Genomic DNA, 19,851 nt, shown 5'->3' with positions numbered 1-19,851 from the left:
AAAACCAAGACACTTGATTTTTGAGTGCTTTTTAAGGGTTTCAAAACTTGACCTATACACCAAAATAGATGGTAAATACCCCAATTAACCTCCAAATCCCATGTGCTTTTGGAAGGTGGGAGAAAGCTGGAGCACCCAGAGTAAACCCACACAGACATGGGCAGAATGTACAAGCTCCTTTCGGACAGTGCTGGATTTTAAACCAGGTTGCTGGCATTGTAATAGTGTTGCACCAACTGCTATGTTAACCTGCCCTGGAAACTACTGCATAATCAAACTCATTTAAATTATATTATTACATTTTGTATTTTATCTGTGTTAATTAAATTATACAAATTTTTTTTTGTCATGGATCTGAAATTTTTAATCAATAGCTCTGTACAAAATATTAAAAGCTACATGTTTTTGAAACCCCTGTCATCATTGGTTTATTTTTGGAGAAAACATGCATAATTCTGGATATATAGTCTTTAGCATCTTTCTGATTTCTTAAGGTTCAAGCACAGCTCTTGCAATTTGCAGCAAAAAACATGGGTCTCAACCCTGCACTATTAGCCTCGCCAATTAATCCTCAGCATATGACTATGTTAAACCAACTTTATCAGCTGCAGCTGGTAAGTAATGGTTTTTATGTATCTATTTAATTTGTGTCATCAAAACCATCTAAATAATAGTGCATTATTATTTTATATTGTTCAGAACTACAAAAGAATTCTGCATATTTCTTTGTCACCTTAAGCATAACTGGTTTATTTCCTTTTCATGTTCATTCCTTGAATCAAAAGAGAGATTCTGCCTGACTTGTGAACTACTTTTTTGTGGTTGCTGCTGTTATGTTTTTTGACAGTAAGTTTTACCATTTGAGATGACTTGGAAGCACCTATCCAATCTAGAAAAGGTCCTAACCCGTTTGTAAGAAGCAAACGTCTGGCTGCGCCAAGACAAAACAAAATGTATTTATGGTACCACCTTCACATATCTGGGCTTTACAATCAACAACGAAGGAGTACGAATGGATACTTACTGCTGAAGGGGTCCGCAGAGCACCTTACCCAACAAACTAAGCCAAATTGCAATCATTCCTAGGATTTGTTAACTGTTATCAGAAGCACATCCCAAATATGTCAACGCTGTGCAGCCCACTAAACCAACTGTTTAAAAGAAGACCAGAAATGGTATTGGAATTACGAGACTACTCATGCAGTGGACCGCTTGAAACAAATACTAATATCAAGTGACAATGTTCTCGTCCACTATGACCCAATCAAAAAAGTTACTCTGGCAGTAGACTATTGCCAATAGGATTAGGAGTGGTGTTGTCACAAGTAACTGTTAAAGGGGAATAATAAGTGACTTATACCTTCCGATATCTGATGAGTTGTGAATGGAATTATGCACACCTGGAAAAAGACGGACTTGCCATTGTGCTTGGTGTCAAACAATGCCACCAAAACTTATATGATAGGAAGTTTACTTTGGTAACCAACAACAAACCGTAAAGTTTGATTCGAGGCCCTAAAAAGGGGATATCAGTGCTCGTGGCAACAAGAATTCAAAGATGGACCATGTTGCTTACCGCGTACGACCATAAACATAAAAACCATGTTGATGCGTTATTGCACCTGGCCTACTGGAAATGAAATAGGAAGACGAGATAATTAAATGGATGGTAGATGGTGGTCAAGAACAACTTCACCATTTACCTATTACAGTGAAAACAATTAGTAAAGAAGTACAAAAAACATCTGCAAAAGGTGCTTCTAGCTGCAGTTCCTGACAAACCGAGAACTGGAGCTGGATGAACTCCGGAACATTTGGGAGGCAGAGAGGGTGATAAGAGAGGAGTTTCAGGGAGAGTGTCACTCCCAAAAGTCAGGAGGCAGATAGCTGGGTGACTTTAGGAGAGGGGGAATGGAATAGTCAGAGAGAGCAGAGCACCCTTGTGGGCATTTTCACAAAGATTAGCGTATACAGAGCCGTTGGCTGGAAAGGGGTACTGATGGTAGTGATCAGCCATGATCTGTAAAATGGCGGTGCTGGCTCGACGGGCCGAAGGGCCTACTCCAGCTCCTATTGTCTATTGTCTATTAAAAAGAAACTCTACTATCAAGGGTCCTCTACTTAACGTCAAATGGGTGGCCCAAGGCCGTGAATTATCAATCGAGGAAGGTTAGTTATTGTGGGGAACCAGAACAATCATCCCTACAAAATGGTAAACAGCTCTATTATCAGAACTCCACAACAACTACCCAGGGATGGTTCAAATGAAGGCGTCGGCACGTATGCACGTCTGGTGGCCCTCAATAGGCATGGACATTGAACAAACTGTAAGAAGATGTGGCATTTGACAAGATGTGTAACCCAGAGTCCCTCAAGCCAAAGCAAATCCATGGAAATGGCCATCATAACCCTGGCACAGGATTCACATTAATTGAGCTAGTTTGTTCATGGGAGAAAACTTCCTCATTGTTGTCGATGGCCAGAGGTAGTACACTTGAGGAAAACAACAAGACAAGACCATTAAAAAATTGCAAAGTATATTTGCATTTTATGGATTGCCGATCATACTGGTTTCCAATAATGGTTCACAGTTCATATCGGAGGCTTTTAAGCTATTCTTATGAAATAACAGTATTCAGCACATTTTGTCAGCACCTAAGCACAAATGGAAAAGCAGAATGTTTTCTACAGACCTTCAAGAAGGCCATGAAAGTCAAAAAAATGCTAAATACATCATGGAATCATAAAAATGCAGATTTCCTATTAGCCTATAGAACTACCACCACTCTCCCACCATACCCACACCAGCTGTATTGATCTTTGGACGTAACTTAAGAATAGTGCTTTTCACAGTCCATCCGAACATTGGCCTTTGAATAGAACAATCTACATCTCCGATAAGTCTACTAGATCTGTATAAGTGGGAGAACCAGTACTGGTACATAAGTACTGGGATAATAGGGGACTGTGGATGAGAAGAGTTGTTCTTAAAAAGGCTAAGTCCTTGTTCTTGTTCTGTACTGATTGGAACTAAAATATGGAAACGACACATCGATCATTTGAGAATGGTGGATGATCCTATGTCTACACCCAAGGCTCAGGATCCTGATGAGATACCAGATGAAATTCCGTGCGCTTATGCTACTCCAGATGAAACTCCAGGGGCCTATCGTACTGTGAATGTTCCAGGATTACCTCCAAGGAATGAAGCTGTGTCTCGACCAAGCCGTCCCGTGTCTCGACCAAGCCGTCCCGTGTCTCGACCAAGCCGTCCCGTGTCTCGACCAAGCCGTCCCGTGTCTCGACCAAGCCGTCCCGTGTCTCGACCAAGCCGTCCCGTGTCTCGACCAAGCCGTCCCGTGTCTCGACCAAGCCGTCCCGTGTCTCGACCAAGCCGTCCCGTGTCTCGACCAAGCCGTCCCGTGTCTCGACCAAGCCGTCCCGTGTCTCGACCAAGCCGTCCCGTGTCTCGACCAAGCCGTCCCGTGTCTCGACCAAGCCGTCCCGTGTCTCGACCAAGCCGTCCCGTGTCTCGACCAAGCCGTCCCGCTCAACAACACAGTCCTCACCACCAACTGTCAGGATGTGGTTCGCCAAAGGCTAACTTCACAGTCCTCACCACCAACTGAGCTACCACCCCCAAAAGAAAAGAGTCCGGAGAAATCGCAAAGTACCTCAACAGATTCTACCCCTCTGACATGATCACAGAGGGAAAATCATACTCCCAAGCAACTGAAGGACGATGTTCAGTGACTTGGCAGTTTAATAGAACATACTTAATAATTTATTCATCCTCACCAATAGTCCAGATGCAACATGTAGTTATTGTAGTTCAGTGATAGTGCTGCCTGTATGTTATTTTCACAAAACATTTATTTTGTGTGTGGGGGGGTGGGGTGGGAAGAGATGAGGTGTTATATGCGTGTGCCTGTGGCGTATGACGACATCACTATGTACGGGGGAACCATTTTACTTCTGTATTAAACCATGAATGAAGCATCATGTCTCCGTGTGCTATGCTTTCTGAACATCAGCTACATGACAGCTGCTTACGTAACCATTAATGCCAGTTTAGTTGCCAAGATGAGTTCTGTGATCTGATTCCTAATTTGTCTTGTATTTACAGTTGCACAGCTGAGGCTTTGGAAAAAGCTTGATTGCTCAAGGAAATTGATTGAAATAAGTGTTAGAATGGAAATGTATTATTCCATTGGAATCACCAAAATCACTGCTACCTGTTGAAACTGAATTTGTCATTGTTAAGTGTAATTTTTTTTAAAAAGATTAAAAGTCGATTCAATTAATGCAAAGATTGTACTGGAACTTTGACAAATTTAAGGTGAAGAAATTGACATGAATCACTCAGCAAAAGTTTAGGAAAGAACAAAAAAGTTCCATTGAAACTTGCTACTCCCATTGAAAGTTGAAAAGATTGATTACAATTTTCCAAATGTGCCAGATGAATTTGAATTGCATTGTTGATGTAGTTCAAGATTTCTGTTGGCATTTTGTTCTAAAAATGGAAATGAAAATTAGTAATACTTTGACTTTGCAGGGCTACCAGCGTTTACTCTTCCAGCAGCAGATGTTACAGGCCCAACGTAATGTTTCTGGAACCATTAGACAACAAGAGCAGCAAGTATGTACAATAAGTGAACAGCCTGTTCTTTTAAGAATATTTCACAGCAAGATATACAGAAATTTTTGTTCAATCATTAGTTTATCTGTGTTAACAGTTTATCTCCCATTTATACAGCAAAAAAAGATGGTGCTTTTCAAGATTACTGGAAGAATACTTTAATATTTTTGTAATGATGGTGATTGAATGTCATAGAATGCAATATCCTACATGGTATGGGAGACATTTAAATTTGTCTGCTTAATTCCAACTTTTTATTGGGTGTTGTGATCAGTGGAGTCACATAGAAAAGAGTGGTGAAATTAAATCATTTTCTGAAAGGCTGAACAGAATTGATTGTGGTGCAATCATTCAGCAAATATTGCTGTCTCTATCAATGAAGGTTATTAATTAAGTAACTTAAATCTAAGCATACAGCTGTGAGGTGTGTTGGCACCAAGTCGCGAGCTTGAGATGATTGGCTTCCAACAGAAAGAGCAATTTCATTCGTCGTAATATGAAGAGTTTTGCCTTTGAATCCCACTGACGTAAATTTGACTGGAGTTCGAGAGGTCACTCACTTCATTGCTGGAATTGTCCAGATTTAAGACCCAGACTGTAATGAGATTTGCAATGATGTTCCTGTGAAGCCTAAACTGGATATTAATGAGTGAGTTATTGGTGAATTAAGCTGCTCAGTTGAACTAAACACAGATTGCAGGATTTACTCAGTAAATCCATCTTTGATGATGGCCACTGTTTCAAATCAATAAACAATGAGTTTTTATCTGATGTAGTTCATTAACCCAAAATATTATTTCTGTTTAATACTCTGCTTTTGTAGTAGAATAACTTCCAGCCCTTTAAAGATTGCATTGGCAGGGGGAATAATTGACCTGCTTCAAGTGGCTAGAATATCCTGGATAATCTTCTTTCTCTAGCAGATGCCAGTGATGTAATTGTTGCACAGATTGTTGTACAGATGAGAAAAGGGATAAAGTAGGTGGGTGAAGCATGTAGGTGGATGCTGTGGAAGCTCAGCAGTAAATGTAGCCAAGCATTTTGATAATGAATCTGAGTTGGAGTGGGGGAGGAGAGAGTCAAATCTACGCAGGGAGGTACACAAGAACAGCAATGGAAGAACACGGAAGCGAATAAAGTTGCTTAAGAAAATGTATGCTGGAGGGAATTGGCTAAACCAAGAGTTTATAATTACATTATTGAAGATTATAGGTAAACTTTTGTCCATTAGAATACTGAAGAATATCAGTATGCTATCGTCTTAGTACAATCCAAACCACATTAGCTTAACAAATGAGTCATGAAATTTGGTGTTTTGTGGCAGAAACATAGTACAAACATATAACTATTTTCTGGTATTACTATAAAAATAATTAATAACAATAATAATGAACAAAAAGTAAGGGATTGTTAATAAGAATGATACAAAAATCACTAGCAAATACCTTCAACCTTCATGAATTGTTTTTAATACTTTCAACGCTCTCATTTTAGTCATTTGTGATGTCAAAAATATTGATAAAGACATTGACAACTCTGAAACTTGTGAAGTTCCATCGAGTTCTAGAAATGTTGTTACGAGCCCAGAGGACCCAGCAGATATTCACCACGAGAAATGGTTACTGAAACAAAAGTCACTTTTAATTCTCTTTAAACATGAAAACAGAATCACACTTTAACTTATCACTATTGACTTAACTAACCAACTTAACCTTCTAATTCGAAGTGCACGTGTATGTAATATGTGTGTAAGTTCTGAAAATTTCTAGGGTTCACAGTCCAATCTCACTTCTCATTCTTCCAAGTTCACTGGTTGCAGGAAATTCTTGTTCTGTGCACAGAATTTAACATTCATAAAGTTCACCAGGCTTTGATGCTTGAAAGGTAAATGGTTACCGCTCAGGAAGGTTCTTGTCAGTTTCAGAGAGAGATTTGTTGTTCCAGGACCTCACAACTGATTTACTTCCATCAGCAACTTCAGCGTCTTGCTGACGAAAATTGCCCCCCTCAGGATTCTCTAGATAATAACCTCTTTCTTTCAGGTCACCACAGAGTGCCTTTTTGTTTCTCTTATTCCAAGTGAAACATTAGACAGCCAGTCCTCTCCTCTTGCATGAACTACAAGGGCTTTGACCAGGCTGAAGTAAGAACCCATCTTCCTAATGGGGTTTTCCACAAGCTTGTCAGCTTGTCCTGTTCCACTCCCAGCTGCTGTTGCTAGCTGTAACACTTCTCTCTCTCTCTCTCTCTCTCTCTTTCGCTCTCTCTTGCTCTCTCTCGCTCTCTCTCGCTCTCTCTCGCTCTCTCTCGCTCTCTCTCGCTCTCTCTCGCTCTCTCGCTCTCTCTCTCGCTCTCTCTCTCTCGCTCTCTCGCTCTCGCTCTCTCGCTCTCGCTCGCTCTCTCGCTCTCTCTCTCGCGCGCTCTCTCGCGCTCTCTCTCTCGCTCTCTCTCTCGCTCTCTCTCTCGCTCTCTCTCTCGCTCTCTCTCTCGCTCTCTCTCTCGCTCACTCTCTCTCGCTCGCTCTCTCGCTCTCTCGCTCGCTCTCTCGCTTTCTCGCTCGCTCTCTCGCTCTCTCTCGCTCTCTCTCTCGCTCGCTCTCTCGCTCGCTCTCTCGCTCGCTCTCTCGCTCTCGCTCTCGTTCTCTCTCTCGCTCTCTCTCTCTCGCTCTCTCTCTCTCGCTCTCTCTCTCTCGCTCTCTCTCTCTCGCTCTCTCTCTCTCGCTCTCTCTCTCGCTCTCTCTCTCGCTCAAGCCTGTTTGATTCTCTCTGCTTGCAAAACCACTTGACCCCCTTAGAACGACAAGTTCTCTTCCAGACAATCTGCGGCTCCAAGAAGATCTTTCATCCGTTGCCTTTTTGTAAACAACAATACATTAGTGAAGTCCCTTGGGCACTCTCCAAAGCCCTTGCAAAGGCCGTGGGGCTGATAGGTCTAGCATTAACAGAGGTCCAGTATTTCAAGTAAGATCTGTTTTAAAGTGTTTGTATGTGACCTACTCTAACAAGCCCTTCCCTCCTACCCTGTCACAGTGTCACAGATTGTGGGACGCACTAAGCCAATTCATTAAAATATAGCCCCACATTTTTGTAGTTTTGTTCCTGCTAAGATCAATGTACCCTTGAATGATGAAACTGATCTTGAAATAAAAATGCATCTTTAAAAATTCAATGCTGGTATAATCACTTGATTACTTTTTCTTTACCCATAGGTTGCCCGTACAATCAACAACATGCAACAGCAGATCCAACAACACCAGCGGCAGCTGACCCAGGCCTTGCTTATGAAACAGCAACCAACACATCCGCCATTGCACCCATCTGCAGGCAAAGTAACCATTGATAATCTGAGTCACCACCCACCTCCCTGTCTTTCAGACCTGCAGACCAAAGAGCAACAAACTTCACCCAGTTCTTTTCCTGCATATTCCTTGGGTAGGTATCTCACGAGTTGGATAGTGTTAAATTTGGGGAGAGGTGCGCATTGCTAACCCGTCAAGTTTACTAAATCTATAATTGTTGGCGAGACAGGATACTGTCCATAGCATCTTGCATAATTTTGTTTCCTGTTGGAAAAAACGACTTTCTTACGATGACTCCTGGACATCCTGAAGCTGTGCTTGCACTTCCAACCATCCAGATGCTCTTATTTAACCACTCATTTTTCAAAATTCGAGCTCAAACTCTTGACACATTTATCCAGCATTTGTTTTTCTATTAATTGCTTTTTCCTAAAACCAATTAAGTTTTTTAATTTTTTGTATTTTTCACACTATGAACCATACGGACCAAAATACACATAAACATTTCCCTCTTGAATAGACACAGCGTCATTTTCTCCCCCTCCCTTCCCTCCCTCCTTCCCACCCCCCTCCCCACCCACTCAACGTTCAACATATACGATACATTAAACAACGTCATCACACAATGAAAAGAAACAAGAAAATTGTGTCCTCTACTTTGACGCACTGGGTCAGTTCATTTCGTCTTCTTCTCATTTTGTCATTTTAGGGGGTGGAGGTCCGCGGTAGGACTTCTCCGTTGTGTTCCATGTACGGTTCCCAAATTTGTTCAAATACTGTGATGTTATTTCTTAAATTATACGTTATTTTTTCCAATGGAATACATTTATTCATTTCTATGTACCATTGCTCTATTCTCAGGCTCTCTTCTGATTTCCAGGTTGACATTATACATTTTTTTGCTCCTGCTAAGGCTACCATAATCAATCTTTTTTGTGCCTCATCCAAATCGAGGCCAAGTTCTTTACTTCTTATATTACTTAGAAGAAAGATCCCTGGGTTTTTTGGGATGTTGTTTTTTGTGATTTTATTTAATATCTGATTGAGATCTTCCCAAAATTTTTTCACTTTCTTACATGCCCAAATTGCATGTACTGTTGTTCTCGTTTCCTTCTTACAGCGAAAACATCTGTCTGATACTGTTGGGTCCCATTTATTTAACTTTTGGGGCGTGGTGTATAGACTGTGTAACCAATTATATTGTATCATGTGTAACCTCGTGTTTATTGTATTTCTCATAGTTCCGGAGCATAACTTTTCCCATGTTTCATTCTTTATCTTTATGTTTAGATCTTGTTCCCACTTTTGTTTGGGTTTACAGCTTATTTCATCATTCTCTTTCTCTTGCAGTCTGATGTACATGTTTGTTATAAATCTTTTAATTATCATTGTATCTGTAATCACATATTCCTTCTGGTAACTTCAACCTGCTTCCCAATTTGTCCTTCAAGTAGGTTTTCAGTTGGTGGTATGCAAACATTGTACCATGAGTTATACCATATTTGTACTTCATTTGTTCAAAAGATAATAATTTATGTCCCGAAAAACAATTTTCTATTCTTTTGATCCCTTTTCTCTCCCATTCTCTAAAGGAAATGTTATCTATTGTGAAAGGGATTAGTTGATTTTGCGTCAATATTAATTTTGGTAGTTGGTAATTTGTTTTTTTTCCTTTCTACGTGAATCTTCTTCCAAATGTTGAGCAGATGGTGCAGTACTGGTGAATTCCTATGTTGCACCAGCTTTTCATCCCACTTATATGTTCAGGTACCTTCTCCCTATTTTATCTAGCTCTAATCTGGTCCAATCTTGTTTTTCCCTTGTTTGATAAAAATCTGATAGATATCTTAATTGTGCTGCTGTATAATAATTTTTAAAGTTTGGTAGCTGTAAGCCCCCTTGTTTGTACCATTCTGTTAATTTATCTAGTGCTATCTTTGGTTTCCCCCCCCCCCCCCCTTTCCATAAGAATTTCCTTATTATTTTCTTTAGCTCATTGAAGAATTTCTCTGTTAAGGGAATTGGTAACGATTGAAATAAGTATTGTATCCTTGGGAAGATATTCATTTTAATGCAATTTACTCTTCCTATCAGTGTTAGTGATAAATCTTTCCAATGTTCTAAGTTATCTTGTAATTTCTTCATGAATGGCTGATAATTTAATTTGTATAGATAGCCTAGATTATTATCTAGTTGAATACCTAAGTATCGGATTGCTTGTGTTTGCCATTTAAATGGTGATTCTTTTCTAAACTCTGTGTAATCCGCATTATTCATTGGCATCACTTCACTTTTATTTGCGTTGATCTTGTACCCCGATACTTCTCCATATTCCTTCAATTTCTTATGTAATTCTTTTATTGATAATTCTGGTTCTGTTAAGTATACTATGATGTCATCTGCAAATAGACTGATTTTATATTCCTTCTCTTTTATTTTTAACCCTCTTATTTTATTTTCTGTTCTTATCAGTTCTGCCAGTGGTTCTATAGCTAATGCAAACAGTGAGGGAGATAGTGGACATCCCTGCCTAGTTGCTTAATTTAAATTGGTTTGATATATATCTATTTACTGTCACCTTCGTCAATGGTCCCTTGTATAATGCTTTAATCCAATTAATATATATCTCTGGTAGGTTGAACCTCTGTAGTACTTTGAATAAATAATTCCATTCTACTCTGTCAAAAGCTTTCTCTGCATCTAAGGCAACCGCCACTGTTGGCATCTTGTTTCCTTGTACTGCATGGACTTACAGATATTGTCCGTTGTTCATCTTTTCTTAATAAATCCAGTTTGATTGAATTTTACTATTTTTGGTACACATTTGGCCAATCTGTTTGCTAATAGTTTAGCTATTATCTTATAATCTGAGTTGAGTAAAGATATTGGTCTATACGATGCTGGTGTTAGTGGATCTTTCCCCGTCTTTGGTACAACTGTAATTATTGCTGTTTTGCATGAATCTGGCATGTTTTGTGTTTCTTCAATCTGGTTCATTAATTCCAAGAGAGGAGGAATTAATAAGTCTTTAAATGTTTCATAGAATTCTATTGGGAGTCCGTCTTCTCCAAGCGTTTTATTGTTCAGTAGTTTTTTTAATATATCCTGTATTTCCTCTATTTCAAATGATTTTATTAATTTGTTTTGCTCCTCTTCTTGCAATTTTGGTAGTTCAATTTTAGCTAAAAACTCATCTATTTTGTCTTCTTTCCCTTCGTTCTCAGTTCGATATAGTTGCTCGTAGCATTCCTTGAAGTTTTCATTGATCTCCGTTGGGTTATATGCAATTTGTTTGTCCTTTTTCCTTGATGCCAATACCATTCTTTTAGATTATTTTAAGCTGCCAAGCTAGTATTTTGTGCTTTTTTTCTCCTAGCTCATAATACTTCTGCTTTATCTTCATTATGTTCTACTCCACCTTGTACGTTTGTAGTGTTTCGTATTTTTTTTTTGTCCGCAATTCTCTTCTTTTTGTTGTATCTTCCCTTGTTGCTAATTCTTTTCCTGTACTTGCTATTTCCCTTTCCAGTTGTTCTATTTCCCGATTGTAGTCCTTTTTTATCTTAGTTACATAACTTATTATCTGCCCTCTAATGAAGGCTTTCATTGCATCCCATAGTATAAATTTATCTTTCACTGATTCTGTATTTATATCAAAGTGCATTTTAATATGGCACTCAATGAAATCTCTAAAATCCTGTCTTTTAAGTAGCATTGAGTTTAATCTCCATCTATATGTTCTTGGTGGGATGTCCTCCAGTTCTATTGCTAATAACAGGGGTGAGAGATCCGATAGCAATCTCGCTTTATATTCCGTTTTTCTAACTCTCCCTTGGATGTGGGCTGACAACAGGAACAGGTCTATCCTTGAGTATGTTTTATGTCTCCCCGAATAATATGAGTATTCCTTCTCCTTTGGGTGTTGTCTCCTCCATATATCCAAAAGTTGCATTTCCTGCATCGATTTAACCATAAATTTGGTTACTTTGTTCATTCTGCTAGTATTTTATCCAGTTTTATTCATCTTTGAGTCCAAATTAAGTTGAAGTCCCCTCCTATCAATATATTCCCCTGCATATCTGCAATCTTCAAAAAGATATCTTGCATAAATTTTTGATCCTCTTCATTAGGTGCATATACATTGAGCAAATTCCAAAATTCTGAATATATCTGACACTTTATCATTGCATACCTCCCTGCTGGATCTATTATTTCCTCCTCTATTTTGATTGGTACATTTTTATTGATTAATATAGCTACTCCTCTGGCTTTTGAATTATATGATGCTGCCATTACGTGCCCTACCCAGTCTCTCCTTAATGTCTTGTGCTCCACTTCCATTAGATCTGTTTCCTGTACGAATGCTATATCAATTTTTTCTTTCTTCAGTAAATTTAACAGCCTCCTCCTTTTGATTTGGTTATGTGTTCCGTTAATATTTAGTCATAGTTCAACATGGCCATTTCATACTTTGTTTACCTCTCATTTTCGCTTCCTCATCACCACCTTTCCTCCTTATCCATTTCTGTTTTCTTTTTTTGAACGCTCTGTAAGACAACACTTCTAAAACATAAAATATTTCCACTATGCCCACATCTAAAATTCTCTTAACCCCAAATGTCTCCCCCCCCCCTCCCTGAGTTGCCCCTTGTCCCTTGCTGGGCAACCACAACTCCCCTCTCCATTTGGATTGCGAACCCGCTCGCAAGTGTCAACTGATTTCGCAGTGACTGTTAATCTCTCCCACCCAACCCCCTCCAGAAAAGACTTTTATCTTCACATATAACAAATCTCCCTGTCTTTATTTCCCCCCCTTACTTCCTTTCTTCCCTTTTCTTCCCCTCCTTAGTTCTTACTTATATATTATTTTTCTTCTTTATATGAAGTTTGTCGTCATTCTTTGTTCTTGTTACATCTCTTCATCTCTCTTTCTGTTTTACAGGCGTTCTGCAAATTCTCGTGCTTCCTCCGTATCCGAGAACAGTCTGCTTTGCTGCCCCAGGATAACTATTTTAAGCACCGTTGGATATCTTAATATAAATTTATAGCCTTTCTTCCATAGGATTGATTTTGCTGCGTTAAACTCCTTCCTCTTCTTCAGGAGCTCAAAACTTATGTCTGGGTAGAAAAAAAATTTTTGACCTTTGTATTCCAGTGGTTTTTTTGTCTTCTCTCATTTTTTTCATTGCCTTCTCCAATATGTTTTCTCTTGTCGTATATCTCAGGAATTTTACTAAAATGGATCTTGGTCTTTGTTGTGGCTGTGGTTTTGGGGCTAATGTTCTGTGTGCCCTTTCTATTTCCATTCCTTCCTGTATTTCTGGCATTCCCAGGACCTTGGGGATCCATTCTTTTATAAATTCTTTCATATCTTTGCCTTCTTCGTCTTCCTTAAGGCCCACTATCTTTATATTATTTCTCCTATTATAGTTTTCCATTATATCCATCTTCTGAGCTAACAACCCCTGTGTTTCTTTAACTTTTTTACCAGTTTCTTCCAATTTTCTTTTTAAGTCGTTCACTTCCATTTCTACGGCTGTTTCTCATTCTTCCTCCTTGTCTAATATTTTCCCTATTTCTGTTATGACCAGCTCTATTTGACTCACTTTTTCTTCTGTACTTTTCATTCTTCTTTCTATTTCACTAAATTCTCGTGTCAGCCATTTTTTAATGCTTCCATATATTCTTGTAAATGTTTTTATCTATGTACTGTCCATTCCCTTTATCTTCTATTTCTCTGTGCAGAGCTTGATGTTCTCCTTCTTCTTCTTCTGTGTCTGCTCTAGGGTTTGTGTCTTCTACTTCTCTTCCTTGTATCTGTTTCCCTTCTGACTTTCTTGTTGGGCTGTTTGTCTCAGTTTGCTGGGTATTTTTTTTATGGTGTCTTGATGTTGGTCCTCTTCTGGGCTGGTTATCTGTTGTGTCTCAGGTTTCCTTTTTTTTTCTCACCCCTCCCATTATTTTCTGTATCTTCCCACTGGGAGCCCTGCTGTCAGGTCTCTCTCAGCTGTTGGTGCTGTAGAGTTCCACTCCACAGCTGGTCCCCCCTCCCGCCGGTGTGGTCTTCGTCATGCGCGTCGCGCATGCGCGAATCCTCGTGCATGAGCAGTTGCGCACCTCTGTTTGGCTCCGTGAGCCATCTTTGCAGTCCTGCGTTCGGTGGATCGCGACCCTGCGGGGTTTCCACTGACTCCTCTTTCCACGGTGGATCCCTGCTTTTTCGTACAGGTAAGGCCTTCGCCTTTCTCTTCCGGTGTCTTTCTTTCTTCTTTTCTTCCCGTTGTTTTTTGGCTTTTCTTTCTTTGGTGCCATTTCCTCCACACCTTTATTTTTTATTTGTTGTGATTTGTGTGTCTGGGGCTTTGTTTTTTCCTCACTTTTTTCCTTCTTTTCTGGAGAGGGCTGGTGTTCTCCTCCCGGCCACTACTCCATCACGTGACTCCTCAAGCCAATTAAGTTTTTTAATGCATTAGCCATTGCTATCAATAATTTGTTTTGACAATAGCAATTTTAATATTTGCATAAAAACCCGCATCATTGTTGTTAATGCTTGCAACTTAGTGATCAGAATCAGGATTCATTGTCTTGAACAAGCTGCGAAAAGCAGGGTTTGCAGCAGAATCATTTGTGGTAAACCCGCATATTATAACCATGGTACAACGTTACTATATGAGGCAGGGGAGGGGGTTGATAAGAATGATTCAAAATCAGCACCAAATACCTTTAAATTTCAGGAAATAGTCCTTTACGTGAGATAACTGTTCATCAATTTTGAGATGACTTGAAAGGTTCAGGTTTACAAATGTCGAGTTATGTTCTTGTCTTTAATGTGAGCCAAAACAGCTGGTACTCATTGGCTCATCGATGAAAGGTAATTATGTCAATAAAATTAAATGATTACATAGAATATATCTTGTTTGCAACTGTGAAATAACTCAATTATTTTTTAAATATTCTAACAACATTGATATTAGATTGTAGAGTAGAATTAGTTAGTCCTCAACATCCACTGGAGTGACTTCATCGCCAACATTAAAGTCCTTGAACAGGCGGAGGTTACCAGCATTGAGACCATGCTGATGAAGACGCAGCTACTCTGGGCAGGACGTCTCCAGGATGGAGGATTATCGCCTGCCTAAGATTGTGTGCTATATGGGGAACTGGGCACTGAAAAAGTAGGACAAGGACTCTGAAGAAATCCCATGGTGCCTGTCACATTGACCATCACCAGTGGTCTGCTTAGCCTCCGATCGCGTTGCCTGGTGACACACCATTCACCAATCTGTCTCCTTTGAGAATGCATGCAGAGCTGGCCTTAAGGACAAAAGGAGAGGGAGGAAGAACCGTGATACAGCAGCACCAAACCTAGATCAGAATTTCCCTCGCAGCTGCTGCGGCCGGTCATGCCTGACCCATGTTGGTCTTGTCAGCCACCATCGAGTTTGCAGCCTTCCTAAATCTTGGTTCGCAAAGTCAAGCCATGATGAGAATTGGTTAGTGTTCAGAATGCATTGCAAAATCATTGCTAAAAGGGCTCTGTATTCCATTCAATATCGAGAAGTGTGTTATTGATAATGCTGATAATCCAGAAACAGCACAAATTCTGAGATGTTGGGCACTGATAATGTCTGTTAGTATCTCAGTAATGGAAGCTTCTGTCTCCTTCTGTTTGGCTGCACAGCTTTCTGGACCCAGCAATTTCTATATGATGCGATGAAAGGCCAGTGACCACTGTGTGTAAACAAAGTAATATCTCTGACTAGTAAATTTCCATCACACTTAAGATGAAGCAATGAATGAAACAGGAGAGTTTGGGGGTTCGTGACTACATGAAGCAGCCAGTGCCAATCTCCGGTAATGACATGCACAACACTTTACCAACAGGATATAACCCTGAGCTCCAGATTTTGCCATTGAGTGGCAACATCAGTAGTCCCAATCCACACAATACTGGGTCTCACCTGAGCCAAAAGATGAGTCAGGTGTCCCAATTAGAGGACAGGAATTTGTGTCAATTCCCAGTATAGCAGTCCACAAAGCACATAAGGTCCTCAACTGAGAATGCATAGCCTTAGCATTTGTCTAGTTTAATGTATAGGTAGGTATATACCTGTGTGTAGTTCGAATGGAGAGCTAAGCCTTCTAAGATCAACTTTATTTTAAAAAAAGTTTTTAAATTTATTTAAATTTAGACCTAAAACATTGTAACAGGATCTTTCGGCCCATGAGACTGTGCTGCCCAATTAACTTTCTATGGGATCATTTACAGATTGCCCAAGTAATATTTCGTCTGGAATAAGCCAGGTGATTTGTAACATGTCAAATGTTTTTGTCAAAAATATTAATAAGGTTGATCTTTGTTGGTATTAAACTTGGAAAAATTCCATGATGGAGATTTAAATCAGCCATGGGATTCAACAAACTTTGTTGCCCAAAGTAAAATATCAAAAGTTGCTGGAGGAACTTAGTGACTGAGCAGCATCAGTTGTTGATAAAGAATTCTTGATAAATAGGACTGGCCCCCTCCAGCATCTGTCGTTTCTTGTGCGTCAAAAGATATTGGAAATTTAGCTGTGACATTCTCAGATTATGAGATCAAGGAATTCATGATGAGATAGTGCGCCTGATGCGTGGAGGTACTGTTTTCATCTTACAAATCCAATGTGGCCTTCTCTACATCAGAGAGACTGTATGCAAACTGAGATCACTTTGCTGAGCACCTTTGCTCTGTCCACATCAGGAACAGGGATCTTCAGTGGCCAATCACTTCAATTCTGCGCCTCACTCCCATGCTGACATGTCTGTCTATGATCTTGTGTACAGTCCCTCCAAGACCACCAGTAAATTGGAGGAGCAACACAATTTTCTGCATGGATACTCTCCAACCAGATGGCATTAACGTCGACTTCTCTGGTTTCTGCCAGCCTACTCTCCATTCTCCCGCTTTCCCTTTGTTCTCTTTCCTCCAGCTCTCCACCCCCTTCTCTCTCTTTTGCTGGTGTGCCCTCCCTCCCTTCTCCACCTATTACATCCTGCCTTTGGGACTGTGCCCCTGCCCCTCCCCCCACCATTTTGTTTGGATCCCTGTCTCCATTTTTCATTTCTTGATGAGGGGCTGAAGCCGGAAACGTTGATTATATATCTTCATCTGTGCTCCATAAAGTACACTGTTTGACCTGCTGACTTTCTCCCGCATTGTTTTTCCTTCAAGCACAATATCTGCAGACTTTTCTGTTTTACTCCTTACAACACCAGTATTGTATTTTTAATGTACTTTTCCCATGCAGCTGGATTGATCCCAAATATGAATGTAAGCAACATGGAATTAAATGCTGGTTTATCCATGAAGGATCCAGCTCAAGCCCAATCTCGGTTGAGACAGTGGACTCACCCAAACACGATTGAAAATTTAAGCAGCAATTCTTTATCGTTGGACCAGAGCCAGCATGGTAAGAACTCTAAAGGGCAGAGTATTTCCAGACCAGAATTCTTCATTGGTCAGTTGGAATTAAAAGTATCTTGGTATTGCAGTAATTTTGTGAGAAATGCAGAATATAACTGTTTATTGCAGACTTGTCAAAATGTTAGAAAATGGGCTCAGTTACAATTTGGCCACTTAGACCATTTATTTCTATGTCTACACATTTAAAATGCTGAAAGCATGCTATGTGGTTAATTAAAAAGTGAAGTAAACAAGCCATCATATTGTCACACTGATTCAATGCTGTCATCAACCCAACTCATTTTCTTGTCTTGCGCATTCAACTCAAATGGCAGACCACTTGAAAGCATGTAATGTATTTTAACCCCTTAAATACTGAATTTTCTTTGCACATTTCAATTCGAACAATAGACCACAGAACAGTTTTCATTTGCAATAGTTTCAGAGTAAACTGTGATAACTTGTTTTACTTTTGCCTATGAAATTTATTTAGTTCTGAAAAGCGTTGATGCTGTAATAAGGGAAGCAATAGATCTTCAAAGACTCGTTCTAAATTACCTCAGCATTTATTTAACTGGGTCTAATTTAGCTACTGTTGAGATTCAGAGTCAGGACCATAGCAAAATGTTTTTATATCCATGACCTTGCCTTTCTGTCCCACTTAACACATATTCAGGTGCTATTCCTGGAGGTCTCAATATTGGTCCAACAAGCAAGCCCTCCCTTGAGGACTCCTACAGTCCATATGATCTGATAACCAGCAGTGAGTCACCAGCCAGTCCACCGGTACCAGTCAGTGATAGCTGGACACGTGCCAAATCCCCTGCCGATAAGATCTCAAATGGCTCCAACATTAACTGGCCACCAGGTAAACCCCAAAGATTGGCAAAAATAAAATAGGTGTTAAGAATGTTGTGTTTAACTGAGACCTGTATATTTATTACACATTGAGAGAAATTAGTAAATTGAGAAGAGCTGCCAAATGTGTCAAATTAGATTTGCTAATTTAGTGCAAATATTGCCAAATAATGTAAGAAATGTCATTCATTTACCCTCTTTTAATATCTTTGGGGTTAATCCAAAGCTAGGACCTTAAATGGACAGTAATTATTGTGTAGAATTCTGAATACATAGCTATATTGTATCAAAGAAATTAGCTTAGTAACAGTCCAACATTTTGGCTTTGGTCTTGACTGATGTTCTCTTCGGAATTCCAGCGCATGCAATCACATCACCAACATGACTGCATTTTTATTTTAAGAAAGAAATTCCTCTACTGACCTGATCTAAATCCAGCCATTTGCTGTGGCATATTTCTAAATCGAGCATGCTGGATATAATTTTACAACTGGACTACATTTCCACATGCATATTTGCTGTTTCATTTTTCTTAGTAAGTTGATATGCCATTACATTTGTTAAGGAACAGCCAATGTGATGTTTGAAATTTGAGAAATTAAACCAAGGTATGCAGTAAGCATCCCCTGGTAAGCTTGTATATTTTGTCTATAGTCCTAATAAACTTAAAAGCCGTTGGATTCAAATTTTGAATAATTCCGTTTATGAAATACACTGTCTGAATCCCCCATTTTATTATATTAATGCAATACAACCTTGATTATTTTCTTATCAACTTTGCCTTTACAAAATAAAACAGGAAGCAGCTCTTTTAGTCTTGCAATGTTGAAGGGAACCTAAAAGGAAATGTGCAATTTTATGAGGATTAAATGCAGTTGTTTTAGGATAACCTTGATATTTGAAATGTATTATGGGCCAATGTCACGGAAACAAATGGTGTGTAAGAAGCACATAAGTGCTTTTTTTATTCAGAATACCACTGTGATTGAACATAGTCTTGAAATCCTGAATCAGAATTTATCATCGTGAACAGGTCAAGAAATTTGTTTTTTTGTGGCAGCATTACAATGCAAAATTGCTATAAATCACATTTTAAAATAAATAAATAAATAAATAGATAGATAGATTTGTGCAAAAGTAGCGAGGGAGGTAGTCTCTGTGGTTCATTGTCCATTCAGAAATCAAATGGCAGAGGGAAAGAAGCTGCTTTTGTACATTTGGGTGTTCATCAGGCTCCTGTGCCTTCTTCCTGATGGAAGCAGTGAGAAGAGGGCATGGCTTGGATGGCGAGTGTCCTTGAGGATAGAGGCTGCTTTCTTGAGATGCTCTATCTTGTAGATGTTCTTAATAGAGTGGAACTGATGCCCATGATGGCACTGGCTGAGTTTACAATTCTCTATAGTCTTTATCTGTATTGTGCATTGGCACCTCCATGCCAGACAGTGATGCAACCTGTCAGAATGGTAGAAATTTCCAAGAGTTTTTGGTGACATACCAAATCTCTTCAAATTTCTTATGAGCTTTCTTTGTGATTGCATTGACATGGAAGTCCCTGGATAGTCTTCAGAGATGTTGACACTGAGGAATTTGAAGTTCTTAACCCTTTCCACTGTT

The 19,851-nt window shown here is 39.5% G+C and overlaps 1 protein-coding gene across 8 annotated transcripts in view; it reads left to right on the top strand.

Annotated features, from left to right (window-relative positions):
- Positions 1–19,851, top strand: part of tnrc6c1 (trinucleotide repeat containing adaptor 6C1) — a 142,194-nt gene that overhangs the window by 98,721 nt on the left and 23,622 nt on the right. For 5 of the 8 annotated variants that reach the window (XM_069930290.1, XM_069930289.1, XM_069930286.1 and 2 more), the window contains 5 exons: positions 495–614; positions 4,556–4,639; positions 7,848–8,070; positions 17,225–17,386; positions 18,056–18,247. In XM_069930290.1, the coding sequence (XP_069786391.1) occupies positions 495–614; positions 4,556–4,639; positions 7,848–8,070; positions 17,225–17,386; positions 18,056–18,247 (781 nt within the window). Of the gene's footprint in view, positions 1–494; positions 615–4,555; positions 4,640–7,847; positions 8,071–17,224; positions 17,387–18,055; positions 18,248–18,596; positions 19,180–19,851 lie in introns of those variants that run through there. The other 3 variants (XM_069930292.1, XM_069930287.1, XM_069930288.1) reach the window with 3 other exon arrangements.

The sequence above is a fragment of the Narcine bancroftii genome, chromosome 3 (assembly GCF_036971445.1).
Source record: "Narcine bancroftii isolate sNarBan1 chromosome 3, sNarBan1.hap1, whole genome shotgun sequence".
NCBI lineage: Eukaryota > Metazoa > Chordata > Chondrichthyes > Torpediniformes > Narcinidae > Narcine > Narcine bancroftii.
This window is presented reverse-complemented; position numbering and strand designations above follow the sequence as displayed.